General features: G+C 34.9%; 1 protein-coding gene across 8 annotated transcripts in view; it reads right to left on the bottom strand.

The window, feature by feature from the left end:
* The window catches only part of IBTK (inhibitor of Bruton tyrosine kinase), a 102,341-nt gene that overhangs the window by 23,625 nt on the left and 61,125 nt on the right, over positions 1–17,591 (bottom strand). For all 8 annotated transcript variants that reach the window (XM_082474143.1, XM_082474145.1, XM_082474148.1 and 5 more), the window contains 4 exons: positions 16,667–16,815; positions 15,098–15,261; positions 13,884–13,976; positions 13,193–13,336 (listed from right to left, as the gene is read on the bottom strand). In XM_082474143.1, coding sequence (XP_082330269.1) covers positions 13,193–13,336; positions 13,884–13,976; positions 15,098–15,261; positions 16,667–16,815 — 550 coding nt within the window. The remainder of the gene's footprint in view (positions 1–13,192; positions 13,337–13,883; positions 13,977–15,097; positions 15,262–16,666; positions 16,816–17,591) is intronic.

Raw genomic sequence — 17,591 nt, 5'->3', positions numbered from 1 at the left:
TAAATACTTAGGGATACAATTAACAAAACATGGATGGACATGATACATATACTTAAAACTATAAAAGACTGCTGAGAGATTTTAAAGAGAATCTAAAGGATACCATGTTCATTCTTAGGGGACTCAATGACCCAATACTGATAACCTGTCAATACTCTTCAATTCATCTACAGATTCAAAGCAACACCCAAGAAATCCCAGTAGGCTTTTTTTTTTTTTTGACAAGCCAAATGTAAGATTTATTTAAACATGGTCAAAACTAAAAATAGAAAAAATAATTTTGAATAAAAAGAACAAAATCAGAGAAATTATACTATCTGATTTCAACACTTATAAAAGCTATCATCAAAAGCACATACATATAGGTCAAACGGAACTGAGTAGAGTCCAGAATTAGACCCACACACACATCATGGTCAACTGACTTCCAGCAAAAGTGCCAAGTAATAAAATGGAGCAAGAACAATCTTTTCAACAAATTGTGCTGCAACAACTAGATATCTGTATGAGAAAAAAAAGAATAAACAAAAACCTTGATCTCTACCTTATCCACATATAAAAAGAAAGTCACAAACCCAATCACAAAAGCTAAATTTAGGAAACATCTAGATCAAAACAAAAAATTTTTGTAACAGAGTAGTCAAAGACATAAAAAGCCCTAACTTTCAATGAAAACCAAAAAAAAAATGGATGTAATGGGTTTTACCAAAATTAAAAACTTCTGCTCCTCCAAATACAATGTTATTACGAAATGAAAAACCAAAATACAGACTGGGAGATAATATCCACAAAACACATCCAAAAACGTCCTTATTTCCAGAATATAGACTCTCAGAATTCTAGATTAACAAAATAGCCCAATAAAAGGCAAAAGATCTGAAAAGACATTTCAGAGATATGAAAATAGCCAATAAGCCCCCAAGAAATACAAAATAAACCACACCTACTAGAAGACCTAAAATTAAAAAGATTAAATATACGAAGTGTTGGAAAGGATGTGGAATAATGGGAACTCTTACACACTACTAGTAGGAATGTCCAATGGCATGACCATTTTGGAAAACTGTTTGGTACTTTTCCTAGGAAGTCAAACATTCACTTAACATACGAACCAGCAATTCCAATCCTAAGCATTTACTCAAGAGAAATAATAACATAAGACTTGTACATAAATAACTTTTTTCATAAAAGCAAACTCGGTATTTCTCAACCGTAAGAAAGGAAGAGATTATTGATACCTGCAACAGCATGGATGAAGCTCCCAACCTTCATGTTGAATGAAGGAAGCCAGACACAAGAGGGAGCATACTGTACTTACATGCCATTTATAAGAAGTTCCAGAACAGCAAAAACTAAGCTATAGTGATTGATAGAAATTTCATCAGTGGTAGCCGGGGGCATGGGTAGAGGGTGGGGGTTGGTTGAGAAAAGGCAGTGGGATGGTGGAAATACTTTTCTTAATTGGAGTGGTGATTACACAGGTGATACATCTGTCAAAACTCGCACTATACACTTGAAATTAGTGCATTTTACTGTATGTAAGTTATACCTCGGTAAAGTTATTTCAAAAAAACGGAATACACAATGAAATCTACTGCACTCCTTCTGAATGACTAAAACAATTTTTTATGGAAAGGAAGTGGAAAAAGGTCAACTCACATACCACTAGTGAGAGTGTTTAGTGGTATCTACTAAAAATGAACATATGCATATCCTACAACCCGGTAATTTTATTCCTAGTTATATACCCAACAGAAATGCAAATATGTTCAACAAAGACGTGAACTAGAATATCTACAGCAGCACTAACCCTAACAACAGTAAAACAACAAAGCTACTAAAATGCCAGCAAGAACTGAATGAGTAAAATAAATTGTGGTATATTTACACAATGGAATATTAGACAGTACTCATCAAAATATGAATGAATTTCATAAATATAATGAGCAAAAGAAGCTAAAAACAATAATGATTCTGTGTGTGTGTGTGTGTATTAAAAAGGGAGAGATTACTCTATGGAAGTAGAAGTCAGGATGGTGGATTGGGGGAGGGGACTTCTGAGATGCTGGTAGTGTTACTTCTTGATTTGAGTGCTGGTTGCACAAGATGTGTTCAGTTTGTGAAAATACAACAACCTACACTTAAGATAACTGCACTCCTACCGGACACTATAAAACTCTTAGAGGAAAACATAGGAAGAACACTCTTTGACATAAATCACAGCAAGATCTTTTTTGATCTACCTCCTAGAGTAATGGAAATAAAAACAAAAATAAACAAATGGGACCTAATGAAACTTCAAAGCTTTTGCACAGCAAAGGAAACCATAAACAAGACGAAAAGACAACCCTCAGAATGGGAGAAAATATTTGCAAACGAATCAACGGACAAAGGATTAATCTCCAAAATATACAAACAGCTCATTCAGCTCAATATTAAAGAAACAAAAAACCCAATCCAAAAATGGGCAGAAGACCTAAATAGACATTTCTCCAAAGAAGACATACAGATGGCCAAGAAGCACATGAAAAGATGCTCAACATCACTAATTATTAGAGAAATGCAAATCAAAACTACAATGAGCTATCACCTCACACCGGTCAGAATGGGCATCATCAGAAAATCTACAAACAATAAATGCTGGAGAGGGTGTGGAGAAAAGGGAACCCTCTTGCACTGTTGGTGGAAATATAAGTTGATACAGACACTATGGAGAACAGTATGGAGGTTCCTTAAAAAACTAAAAATAGAATTACCATATGACCCAGCAATCCCACTACTGGGCACATACCCTGAGAAAACCATAATTCAAAAAGATACATGCACCCCAATGTTCACTGCAGCACTATTTACAATAGCCAGGTCATGGAAGCAACCTAAATGCCCATCAACAGACGAATGGATAAAGAAGTTGTGGTACATATATACAATGGAATATTACTCAGCCATAAAAAAGGAACGAAATTGGGTCATTTGTTGAGACATGGCTGGATCTAGAGACTGTCATACAGAGTGAGGTAAGTCAGAAAGAGAAAAACAAATATCGTATATTAACGCATGTATGTGGAACCCAGAAAAATGGTACAGATGAACCAGTTTGCAGGGCAGAAGTTGAGACACAGATGTAGAGAACAAACGTATGGACACCAAGGGGGGAAAACCGTGGTGGGGTGGGGATGGTGGTGGGATGAATTGGGCGATTGGGATTGACATGTATACACTGATGTGTATAAAATTGATGACTGATTAAAAAAAAAAAGCTGATAGTTTACTAACAATGTTAGATCACAGTGCAGCAAGCAGTGTGCAGCTCAGATGGTCATAGAAATTGAAAATATTTAAAAGAAAATTCAATTAATAGATTTATAATTGTTTTCTGAACAAACTTCCAGTGAATATATTAAATGTGCTTATTCAATAGGGAATCTGTTTCATGTAATACATAGTTTTCGTGTTGCTATATTAAATAGGTTTGTTTCCTGTACTAAAATAAGGAATAAATACATTTTCAAAAAAAAATTAATTTAAAATTTAAATCTAATTTTACATGGAGAACATAGAGGAAATAAAAATTAAGTTGATCTAAATAATCAAAAATACACAAAACTAATCACACCCAGTATAGGTGTAGTACTTTGAGAATTAGTTGAGTGGAATGCACTTTAGAATATCTACCAAAAAATAGTATACAAATTAAAAATCACCTTTACAGATTAATTTGGCTTCCAAAGATTTCATGCTCAGATTGCTATGGTATTAGAATCTTTTTATTCAACAATCAATGTTTTACTGCAATCAAAAATGTAAAAAGGATTTGCAGGGTAGTAGTCAGGGTCAGGCACACAGGCTCTGCGGCTAACTGTTGTAGGTTCAAATCTTGGCTCTGTCACATACCAGCTTTGACCTTGGGGAGATACTAACCTCTGAGCTTCAGTTTCCTCATCAGTAACATGGAGATACTGATACCATCTCCTTCCTTATAATGGTTGTTATGAGGATCAAATGTTAACTTATGGTAAAATACTTAAACAGTACCTGATACATAGAAATGCTAATGCTATGTTAAGTCTGTTACTATCCACAATTTTCACAGCATTTAACAAAACTAACTTATTTTTAAGAGAAAAAGAAGACAATGAGAACACAGAAATTCTGACATGAAGAAATATAGTCAGTTCATAGGCATATCATCTTTCCTTCCTAAAGTCTAACTTAGAAAAACTGATTCAGAAATGTAACCTTTAGCTATTATTTTGTATACTAGAACTACACTGTAACCTTAGGATCATTTTCAGAAATCCTTAATAAGTCAAAATTATGAATAACAACATAAGCAATTTCCTAGTCTAATATTAATTTCTTCTATTTTATTTACTCAGAAAACAAAGTGAACACAAATGCTAACCAGTTAATTCCCCAAAAAGTTAAATTCATACTTTGAAGAAACCATAAAATCCACGCCCAGATTAAATTCATAAACTATTTGGGGTTCCCCATAAAAAATTAGCAAGGCCTTCTAAAATCCTGTATCTTGTCTGAATAACTCATCTGTACCTGATTCTGACCTAACCACCAAAACACTTTTACATGCATCATCTCATTTAACCCTTACAGTAACAATCCTTAAAGGTAAGTATTTTCATCACTACCTAAGTTTAAAAGAAGAGTACAACCAAAGTTGAGGGATCTGAATGATCCTAAGATGACCAGAGATAAGGCAGAACTGGGATCCAAACCCAGTTCTTAATGATCACAAAACTCACGCCTGGGGCTTCCCTGGTGGCGCGGTGGTTGGGAGTCTGCCTGCCAATGCAGGGGACACGGGTTCGAGCCCTGGTCTGGGAAGATCCCACATGCCACGGAGCAACAGGGCCCGTGAGCCACAACTACTGAGCCTGCGCGTCTGGAGCCTGTGCCCTGCAACGGGAGGGGCCGCGATAGTGAAAGGCCCGCGCACCGTGATGAGGAGTGGCCCCCACTTGCCACAACTAGAAAAAGCCCTCGCATAGAAACGAAGACCCAACACAGCCATAAATAAATAAATAAATTAAATAAATAAAGTAGCTATTAATTAAAAAAAAAAACAAAAAACTCATGCCTGGCCATCTAGTCTATCACTGGCTTCAATAAGAAATGAAAACAATACTTGTAAAGAGCCAAAGATGACACAGAAGGGAGGAACATAATGGTGATTCACACTGTTTTGTTAGCATATGAGCTAAGCATCTATTCATAACAAAATCGGCTAAAAACTTTTACCAAATTTTTATCTTCTCAATAATTAAATCAATACAAACTACCTCACATATAATTTTTCTAAGGAAAAAAACTAACCAATAACTTAATACATGTTAAAGAAATCAATCATGTGAACATACAGATTAAGTTACAATTTATTTAGTATATAATAATGGTGAACATTTATACATTTGATTATACAACACTGAAGGTGCTAGGCTAAATGTGTTTAACTCAGTGTACTCTTCACAATACCCCTGTGAAATGTGTTTAGCCCTATTTATGAACAAGGAGACAGAAAACGATTAAATAACTGATCTGACAGAGAAAGATTAAATAATTTATCTGAATTCACACTGCTACCAGGTAACAGATTCACAATTTCAAGCTCAAGCAAGGCTCACTCCAGAACCCAGGAGATCACTATAAGATCTATATTAAGATCACTATACTCTACTACTGTGTCCACATTTAAAAATCATTTACCCTATGTAAAATCTTAAATCATAGAAGGGAAATGTTCTTTACAGATTTATCAGAAACATGACCTACTGAAGTATTCACGTGAAAGATATTTCTTCAAAAGGAACTTACCTGACTTTACCACAAAATTTTCTCCAAAGCACATACACATGCAGAACACTGAAACACTGAATACAAAGAACCACTCTCCGTTTCCTTACCAACTCCTTTCTGCTCCCGAAAACACACATACCTGAAGGTTTCTACTGGCAAACAACGTAACTATGGTGGAAAGTACAGTGTCTCATTAGTCATTAGGGAACACTGCTGGCAAATACTCTGCCAAAAAAATCCGCTGAATGTCTTTTGTAAGTAATTCATGTCTCTAAATACAGAAACTTCACAATGATCTGTGTAAGAATCACACGGTGTCAGATTCATCTTAGTGGTAATTTGGGAGCTCCTAGATGTGGTAAATAATATACACACTAAAAATTTTTATTTCTTTAATGGCTACTTATGATAAAACATCTCCTTAAGAATAAATATAGGTAACAATGCTTACAAGATACCTTAAACTCACATGTTCATTAACCATGCACAGTGGTTACCTATAAAACGTGTTACGCAGACTTCTTTAAATGAGTTCTGTTGGTCTTTCCACTGATCATGCCATACTTTGAAACAGTGTCTGATTTCCAACGATTTTACTTTCCTAACTCAAAGGTTCTGGCTCTTTCCCATTTTAGCAGCCAGAGAAACTTAATGAAGAAGCATCTGTAGCCACATAAAAAATTAATCAAGATTTTGTTCCTCAACTAAAGCAGCCGTGAAATTTTTGCTTTAATGAATAAAATTTCTAGCTCCAAAAGTTTAAATAATTGAAATTAGTTTATAATTTATAGGTTAGCTCTAAATGGAATTTGGAGAATTTACATTCATACATCAAGCCAGGCCACAAAGATTGTGCATTCTTCCACTCAAGATGACTGGTGAGAAATGTTGTATTATTTCTCCAAGTAAAATAAAGGAAAATGAAAAGTGACCAACTCCCATGTACACTTGGCGTTTTCACATTAGATTTAAAAGTCAACTGGTTAGAACTTCATTGTAATGCAAAAACCAGTTATCTTTCATATTTAACACCGACACAAGGTGAGTGAATGTGTGAACAATCTAAGTAAAATTCCTTACCACAACCAGAAGCAGACTTAGAGAGCTAATGTGTGATTTGCTAATGAACGGCACATTAACCTCATTATTAAGATAAACACAGTACAAAAACACCTTCTAGGGCTCCCTGGTGGCGCAGTGGTTGAGAATCTGCCTGCCAGTGCAGGGGACACGGGTTCAAGCCCTGGTCTGGGAAGATCCCACATGCCGCAGAGCAACTAGGCCCGTGAGCCACAATTGCTGAGCCTGTGCATCTGGAGCCTGTGCTCCGCAACAAGAGAGGCACGCACACCGCGATGAAGAGTGGCCCCCGCTCGCCGCAACTAGAGAAAGCCCTAGCACAGAAACGAAGACCCAACACAGCCATAAATAAATAAATAAATAAATTTTAAAAACCCTTCTAATAAATAAATAAATAAAATCACATTAGATGATTCATCAGGATGAAGATGTCCCTTTGAGAAGTATTTAAAAACAGATAAATCACTACAGTAATGAATATATTCCATAAATACAATCTGTAAATCAGATTAAAATGCTAATTTCAGATTAATTTTCTACTTTTTTCAAAGCTGGGCAAAGTTAAAATTCTACCAACTTTCTATAAACCAATATTTACAAGAGCTATTCTCAGGAAAACAAATCTATTACTATTTTCTTTAACCATATACCACATGTATTTACAACCTATGTGTAACTGATTAAAAATGAAGTGATATACTAAACCTGCAGCCTTATAAGAATTCAAGAAAGAAAATTCAACCTAAAAATGACAATTTCCATTTCTACTAAATATACATCATAATTCAGGAATACCAAACATCAACCATTTTACATAAATATGTTCTTAAAAGTTCTAACAAGGGACTTCCCTGGTGGTGCAGTGGTTAAGACTCCATGCTCCCAATGCAGGGAGCCCGGGTTCAATCCCTGGTCAGGGAACTAGATCCCACATGCATGCATGCCACAACTGAGAGTTCACATGCCACAACTAAGCAGCCCGCGAGCTGCAACTAAGACCTGGCACAGCCAAATAAAGAAATAAATAAATAAAAATAAATATTAAAAAAAAAAAGTTCTAACAAATGTTTTCTGATCCCTGTCATTAATTTATATGCATATATTATATACATATATGCTTATAATACATATGTATAATTATGTACATTTCTTGACATATATACCTTACATACATATATTCTACTAAGTTAACTCAGCCCACTATTTATTTATTTAATAACTCAAGCAGTACATAAATTCAGAAGAATTTAGGAGAAATGAACTTTAAAAGATCCTTCAGATACCAAAAATTTGGTCTCATAAAGTCATAAAAAGGGTATAAATGATTGATTTTATGACAATTCAGATATCTCTCACTTTCATAAAAATTCAGAATAAATTACCTATAATTGGTCAGTTAGATAAATTTCTTTGGTTCCGTAAAATACATACGATCCATTATTCATCTGTTTGTATTTAGATTTTCCAGTCGCATTTTCATCAACTAAATGTATAATAAACATCACTTATAATTCAGTCACCAAATTACTTTTCAAAGAAAAATACCCTGATTATATTTTTGGCCAAATTTTAAGGCATTCTTCCTCCCACGTTCCTAGAATGCTCCTTAATATGCCATAATATATTTTTTTTGAAATTTAGATAGTCTCTTCAACGTAGGAGTCTGAGTTCATATTACTAATAATGACTAGGGAACTTTTTTTCCTAAACCTGAAAATCAAAGTCTGAAGTTTCAGATAAATGATTACTCTAATCCTTTCCTCTAAAATCCCATGTTAAGTGAACAAGAATATAATCAGAAAGGCATAAACCCACACAGGCAAAAGAATAAGGCATTAAGACAATGGCAGACTAAAAGTAATAATACACTACTGGAGGACAGAACGGGGCCAGAATGAACCCTGATGTAGTGGAAGTAAAGAAAACCTGTCGTCAAGTGGAGTGGGGGTAGAGTGTGACGCTCGGAACCCTGAAAAGGCTCCTACGTTGGAGGCATCTTAAGCATCAAATCCTGAAGTAGTCATGCAGATGAAAACAGGAATACTGGCGCAAGGTTCACTTGTGGAGTGGCGGAGAATGCCAGATGCCCTCCCTATCTCCACGTGGTCAGATGACTACTTCCTTCACCTTGGTAGAAGGAGGATTTGATTGAAAATCACCAGTATATACAGGCAGGTAGGACTAAACTGCTGTGTTTAAAATCTATACACTAAATGATGAGATATGTGAGAATCTAGACCAAATTGTGAGAACCTCAGTCCCAGGCCTAACTACCTCACCCTGATCAGCTTCCAGAAGGCTGGCAACCAAATACAAAAATTAAAAGCCTTCTCCTTAGAGAAACTGACAGACCAAGGAGAAAAAACACGGAGACAGTGGTGCGGGGGTCCTCTAAGGGTACCGCTGGGTCACCCTACAGTCGCACCCATCAGTCAACCTGTCCCACACAGGCACACAGATTCCAACCAGAACTTAAACAATCCACCAAATAAAACAAAACGTAACTAAAACATACATGAAAAAAGAGTGAATACACATCAATGTAAATCAATGACTATTTTTAACTTTTATAAATGGAATCATATAGGTTTTTTTTCTAATTGGCTTCTTTCGCTCAATATTACATTGATGAGATTCATTCACACAGTTGTATTTAGTCATAATTCATTTTCATGATTGTGTAGTACTCTACTATACAAATAAGCTATAATTTATCCATTTACTGCTATAGACATTTAGGTTGTTTACAGTTTTTGGCTTTTACAAATAAGGATGATACAAACATTCTGATACATGTTGCCTGGTGCACATGTACATATATTTCTGTTGGATATATATTAAAGAGTGAAAAAGTTTATAGAGTACAGGTATCTTTGACAGTTGAATGTTGAACAGGATACTGATAAAAGGGCACTATCGGCAAGTAAGAAAGAGCTCTTGGCAATTAAAGATTTTAATAGTTAAATTAAAACATTCAGTAGAAGGGTTGTAAGATAAAGTCTGGGAGATGTTCCAGAAAGTATTTAGAATAGGAAGATAATTATATGAACATTAGAAAAGCAAAAGTAAGAAAATTAGGGAAATCCAGGAAGAGCCATATCCAACTAATGTGATTTCTAGAGAAAACAGTACAGAAGAAAGTATCAAATAGAATACAAGACGTTCCTAGAACTTAAAGACGTGCTTTTCCCAATTAAAAGAGCCCATCAAGTACCCAGCATAATCTATCAAAAAATAACCTACATCAAGGCACATCACTCTGAAATTTTAGAACACTAGAGATAAAGAAAAAGGGAAGGGGGGGACTTCCCTGGTGGTCCAGTGGTTTAAGAGTCCTCCTTCCAATGCAGGGGATGCAGGTTGGATCCCTGGTTGGGTAACTAAGATTTCCACATGCCCCAGGGCAACTGAGCCCACGTGCTCTGGAGCCTGTGCCACAGCTAGAGAGCCCACGCGCCGCAAGGAGGAGCCTGCATGCCGCAAGTAAGACACGATGCAGCCAAATTAATTAATTAAAAAAAAGAAAGAAAAGAAAAAGGGAGGAGGGGGAGAGGGAGGAAACTGGTAAACATAGTAAGAGTTAGGAATTGGAATGGCATTAAACTTCACAACAGCAATAAGAAAAAGGAACTCTACAAATGATTTCCAACTCAGAATTCTGTCCGATCTATGGTGAGAATAAAAACATTTTCAAAGATATAAGAGCTCCAAAAATATATGTCCTATCAGAAAACCACTGGTTTTTATGTAGATTGTGCTACATCAAAACAAAGAGTAAACCAAGAAATAGAAAAACAGGATCTAGGAAACTGGGGATCAAACACCGGAGGGAAGCAAAAGAAATTCCCAGGATGACAGTTAAGAGAAGTCTCAAGATCACAGATACTAAGCAGGCCTGGAAGAGGCCTAGTTCAGACCAGAGAACTCAAGAGTTCTAATGAAGATGCCTCCAATAAAAAACAGAAGTCATAAATTATCTGGTATGTTTCATCATAATGGAGAGAGGTATGTTTTAGAGAGCTCTGGGGGGGAAATTACTGATGAGTACATAGGCAGTATAGGAAAACTGACAGAATTAGTTATTATAGGGAAAAAATAGAAGAGTGTAAAAAAAGGAAATAAAATCATCCTCGCAATATGACTCTGTTGTGAATCTTAATTAACCAGTCATAAAAGAGAAAGTTTGGGGCAGGGCAGGCAACTGCTATCTTTCATGATAAGAAGCCTTGAAGTATTACCATACTATTAAATATTTTAAAATATGTGTTTTGATTTTTTAAAAAATACTTTATTGGGGTTGGAAAGAACTCCTATGTTTGAAATAGATGCTAAACCAAGAGTATTTGTCCAGTAGTTGGATTTCCTAACTTGAGTGATCATTGTTTTGATCCTTCTTTTGTTCATTTACTTTTTGTTTTTAAATAAGGAAACTGCTTGATGGCAGGGCTATAACTGTATTTTACTAAGCCCAAACCTTCCTCATGTGCTTAGTTAATTCTCTCAAATTGCGATATATTTAGTATCTTGAGAGCTAATCAAAGAACTTTTTTTTCTGTCTTTTCCATACTTTTGTTTAGGGAAAACATAACTCAGTATTGTAACAGGGGACTTCCCTGGTGGTGCAGTGGTTAAGAATCTGCCTGCCAATGCAGGGGACACGGGTTCGAGCCCTGGTCCGGGAGGATCCCACATGCCGCGGAGCAACTAAGCCCGTGCACCACAACTACTGAGCCCACACACCGCAACAAAGAGTAGCCCCTGCTCACCACAACTAGAGAAAGCCCGGGCGCAGCGATGAAGACCCAACACAGCCAAAAATTTTAAAAAAGTAAATAAATTTATATTAAAAAATATATATTGTAACAGCTACTCCATAAACCCTACAGAGGCAGTGATTAAATCAGTTTTGTATATTGCCTTATCATCAGAAACTAGAACAGTGCCTTGCATGTAGAAGGTGCACAACAAATACCAATCAATTAAAACATTCTGCTTGGGCTTCCCTGGTGGCGCAGTGGTTAAGAATCTGCCTGCCAATGCAGGGGACACGGGTTTGAGCCCCGGTCTGGGAAGATCCCACATGCCGCAGAGCAACTAAGCCCAAGAGCCACAACTACTGAGCCTGCGCGTCTGGAGCCTGTGCTCCGCAATGGGAGAGGCCGCGACAGTGAGAGGCCCGCGTACCGCGATGAAGAGTGGCCCCCGCTCGCCGCAACTGGAGAAAGCCCTCGCACAAACGAAGACCCAACACAGCCATAAATAAATAAATAAATAAATAAATAAATAAATAAATAAATAAATAAATTTATTAAAACAAAAAACAAACATTCTACTAAATCCATTCCCTCAAGTTTTACTCTCTTTTCTTTTTCACTTGGGTGTTCTCACCTCTTGTTTTCTTTTTCTGTGATCATGTTTTAGATTTACTAGTAGGTCTGATATTTAGTCCTATTGGTGGCAATCAAAATGAGTTGCCACTCTCTTCAAAACAATTTACATTCTAATTGGGAAAAATACTCCCTCTTACAAATAGAAAAAAGTGGCATTAGAAGTAATGAAGGGATTCCCCCCAACCAAGAGTAGTCTCTAATACCCTCTTCAATGCTTGTGAGAACAACAGGGTTCTACTGATCTTTCCTGCCCTTCACACTATCCATGTATTTTTCTTCTAAAATTGGTTTCCAATTATTATGATATTAGTTACCAAAAAAAGGGAGGATGGGAGGGGAGAAATACAACCTGGTTTTCATATGTCAAAACTGCTATCTGACCTCTTTGGAGATTATTCCTATTAATGTTGCATTATGGGTAAACTGTAATTGAGAAAAGTTATATAACACAATGTTAAGTAAACAGCCCTGCTTAAAAGTGACAATGACAAGCTATGATTATAAAAATTTAAAGATATTCATGATGCATACAGGGAATATACAAAGAAATTAGGGTGCTAAAAGAAAACTCTGCTTTTATCAAACTTCTCTATGATATACATTATTTTTTATAAAAAATGAAAAAATAAGAATGTTCCCTTAAACTGCCTTAGCAATAAACATTAATTAAAGTACCAAGAAGAAATTTTATCTACACATACGAAAAAAATTCAAAAATCATGATGTACTTCTCAAAACAAACAAAAAACTAAAGTATTTCCCAAGGTCCAATTTTTAACTTGAAAGCAAACAGGGGAATGAAATATTTGAAAAGATAGGAAGGAAAAAAAAAAAAAAAGCACCCAAAGCCAAGAACTACCTTAAAAGCTAATGTACAAAGCTTATTTTAATTAAAAATTAGAGCATACCATGCATTCGCTGGTTTGGGGGTTTTTGAAGGAGCACTTAAAGCTGTTTCCATGCTATTCATTCCTGAATTATTATCTTTGGTAGTCATTGCAATCATTTTTCGTTGCTTCTGAGACAGTTTAACTCCATGAGAAATCATTTTTCTAGAAATTAAGTTAAATTAAACCAATCAGTTTCACCGCTTCTGAGAAAGTTTAATTCCATAAGAAATAATTTTGCTAGAAATTAAACCAATTAACATTAATTTCTGCTCAAAAAAGGTTACTGGTAATTATATTGCTCTGTGTTTATTTGATGGGATTTTACTATTACTAGATCAAAATGACCACAAGTTTCAACAGTGGCAAAATATATAATTAGTTTATACTATCAAGGATCAAGTAATAGCTACATGGGAGCCCTCCTAATACACTTGCATCACACTTGTATGAGAAATAGATCATTTTAGAGGCAAATTTCCAGCATGTAATACTGTATTCCACAAGAGCTAGACTATCAACCCAACTCAGTCTTCAGCATATATTTAAGAAATAATGTTATGGAGGCTAAATTACCTAGAAAAGGGCTTACAACTAACTTTAACATCAAATGCAGAAAAATAATAGGAAAGGTCCAGTAGGTCTTTCCAGTTCTTTAGGGCAGAACTATAACACAACATGGTCTTTCCTTTTTTATGATTTTGTAACCAACCCCAAATTTGTCTTTGGTGTAGCTCCACATTTTTGTCTACTTTCTTCTATTTGCATGATGGTTCTGAGATCCATGACAGGAGGGCTTACAGGACTAAAAGACATATACAAGTTACTTTACAACCCATTCATTTATCCATGAAGTCCAACACCCAAACATTACTGAAACTGTAAATTATATATAACATCATTAATGAGAGGATAATTTAGGTCTATTTTGTCAGCTGTGGCCAACTTCAAAAAGGATATTTTGAATGAAAGCTACTTTTATATATACATACATAATAATAAGATACATCAAAAGTCATAATGTTAAGAGATATATGTTTAATAAAATATCTAACATTAGTGATTAGAAGATGCTTCCAGGTGTTCCCACAAATATGTTTACTTAGGAAGAAAGGTGAGACTACTTTCTGAACTATCTTTAGACCATGAAGCATCATAAAGCGGGACATCATCACCTTTATTCCAACTGTGCAAAATACAGCATATCTCAAAATAATTACACAAATGGCCCAGATGACAATATAATTGGTAAGTCAATTAACAGTCTTAGCCTATTATAAACCATACTAGGTAATAAAGATGAAGCATAAGCTCAATTAGCTCTTTGAAAGAATACTGTATGTTATACTTATTCCTTCAGTTTTAAAAATTGACTTTTCTAAGTAAAAGAAAAATATGGATAGAATATAGGTTAAGTTAAAACTACAGCATAACATTAAATGAATTGCCTCTGAAAATTAATTGTGAGTAACAACACATTTTGTGAGATCTTAAATACACTTTAATGTGCCAAAAAAAAAAAAAAGATAAAGTAAGCTTACAAATGACAAAGTGGTCTTCCTGAGTGGGAGTTTTTACTAATATACACTATCCATTAAAAAAGAAAAAGAAGCTGATATCAAGTCACTGTGTGTGTGTGTGTGTGTGTGTGTGTGTGTGTGTGTGTGTTTGTTATAGAGTATTTTACTAAGTATTCCCTGATGACACTGCAAAGGCAACTAAATTCTGTCTGGAAAAAAGAGCCTATTTTAGCTGGTTGGTAATTTGTATGCACTTTAGCTGGTAATTTGTATGCATTTAGGTAATTTGCTGTATATTAGAAATTTATATTAATTTTTTAAATGTGCTTCATTAAAAAGTTTCACTTGACTAAAAATAAATGATATTTCTCAGACTAACAAGTACAGAACAAAATAAAAATCCTACCTGAAAGAGCCAGAAACCCAACTGGAAGAGCTTGTAGTATCAATTCTGTTACTGGGAATGGGCTGTGGAGCAGATATTTTAAGTACTGGTGATTTTTCCCATGGTTTTAAATCTTCCCTAAAATGTGTAGGAGGGGTACCATTAACATAGGATTTAATTTTCCCCTGGAGGTAAAAAAAAAAAAAAAAAATTAAAAAGTGAGTAATAGCAGGTACCCCTAGCACAGTAGCTAACACAGATGGTACTCAGTAAATACTGGTTAAACTATATTAAACAGTAAAACCTTACAACAATAATTATCTAGTATTTTCAATTCAGTTCTTCTACAGTTTAGTATCTTGATCAATTCTCAAACCATATCAGTGGCTATAACCCAATTATTAAAAGCTTTGGGAATAATTTTTAGGGACATAAGTTTACATATCAAGTTATTTACCTGAGCATTAAACAAAAATGTTAATAAATATAAGTTGTTCAAATAAGATATGAAGCAGTAACTTTAAAATTAACATCCATGACTTTAAAATGAAACAAAATGGAAGTCTGGTATAAATGTCATACAATTCACTCTGAATATAATTAAAGGACTCTGAATAAAATTAAAGCCAAATAATATTGACACTTCAAAAGGGACCCTAAAACTATTGCTATTACAATAGGTCAAGGAAGTTATTGAAATGGTATTTCCACTGCCAGGATAGATTCTTCTACTATCGCCAAAAATTCACAGTATGCCTTCAACTTCTTTTAAACCTCACCTGTCTTCCAGGCCAACCTAAGTGTAATATGAATTTCCCCCAAACTTCTACCTTACATAAAAAAATTTTTATGATAAAAATTTGTTTTATATCAATCCTTGAGGCCTATAAGACTCTTAATAAAGGGTAAATTTTCTATTGTCTTACAAATTTCTAGATGTTCTAATGTATTTTGTGGATGTACAGAGGTTAGAAAAAAATTACTCTACATCTGGTAAGTTTGACATTCTCCTTCCCTGTAGATTAACAACTATGGAATTAAATGTTAAGAGATGTCTGAAACATGGCCTCCCCCAGAGTTGACCAGCCTAGGAATTCAGCAGCTTAGTGTCAATTATGCTAGACCAGGAGAAGAACTCCATTCCAGATTGTATTGCTCCAGTTCACACCGTGGCGGAAAGACACTACACAGATTTTGGTATTAGGCTTACTTTCAAAATCATTTTCCTTTGACAATTTTTAGCTGGTGTTAACTGACATTTCACAAAATATATTTCAAGTAATTTAGCTATGAATATATATTTCAATATGCCTATACAGTATTGCTATACTTTACATCAACATTACTTTTATTGCAGAAAGATTAGAAATACAACATCATAAAGGGCTCAAAACTGCAATTATAATCTTTAAAACTAGAAATATTAGGCAAATTTGAGAAAACTAACACTACATATATTATGTCGTTAACTGTATTTTCTTCTAAACCAGCCAGAAGAGTGTTTTAAAGTTAGAGTAAAAATAATGAAAAACTAAACTGTCCATAGACTAAAATTTGAAGAAAAGAGTGCATTAATGAACAAAGACAAACCTCAGTCTTATCTGCATGAAACCCTGTTGTGAAATCAGGAGACTGTAAATCCCTAGGACTACCCACTCCTGCATAGCTTCCTTCAGAGTCTGATGTCAACAGTTCTGGAAGAGATTCCACAGAATTGGTCTTACCAGACTTTAGCAATCCTAAAAGATAAACATTTTTTCATATTTAAACACATATACAGTAAACATATATGTATTACATTTAATGAACCAAATAGAGCTAAAAGCATCCATTTATCCAGATTTAGTAACATTTAAATTATAGTCACTGTACTAAAGTCTTAATAATTCAAGCTAACTGAAGAAAGAAATCAGTTGAAGCGAAAAACTGAAATGGAGAATTTTTAAAACAACAGTTTTATTCATTTTAATTACACACCAATTAAGCAATAAACCTGAGGAAGATGGTTATTTGGTATCTAATTTAAAAAGTGACTCAGAACATTTTTTTCCTCATAAAGATAAGACAGCAAGACAAAATTAATAAACTCTAGACCCATCCCCTTTCCCTTTCTCATCTGTCTCTGCACCTATGCAAAGAGGGATTAGTCCCAGTCTGTGTGGAAGAAGCATTATAACCTTTCTGCCACTCATCTAAGCCAGCGGGCTGGCCAGGTAGCAGAGGCTTTGCAGAAGTCAACTGTGGCCTGTTTGAGGGTTTTTCCTTCTGCAAAATATCTGTGAATTGAGAGCTATTTTCAATTAGCTTATCACCTAAAGCATAAGTTGTTATGAAATGTATATACCATTTGTTCTCTTAGGCAAGCTAAATACCTGTCTCCCTGCTACATCTGGTATCCTGGCTCATTAGCAAATCAGTCATTTCAAGTATGAACAGAGGAAAAAAAAAACCTTTTGCTTAGGTTCATGTGTTTATTTCCACATATTTAAAATGTAGTACAATCTAAATGAAGTAG

The sequence above is a fragment of the Balaenoptera physalus genome (assembly GCF_965194825.1).
Source record: "Balaenoptera physalus genome assembly, chromosome: 9".
Lineage (NCBI taxonomy): Eukaryota > Metazoa > Chordata > Mammalia > Artiodactyla > Balaenopteridae > Balaenoptera > Balaenoptera physalus.
Note: the sequence above shows the minus strand (reverse complement) of the source record. Positions and strands in the feature narration are given on the sequence as shown.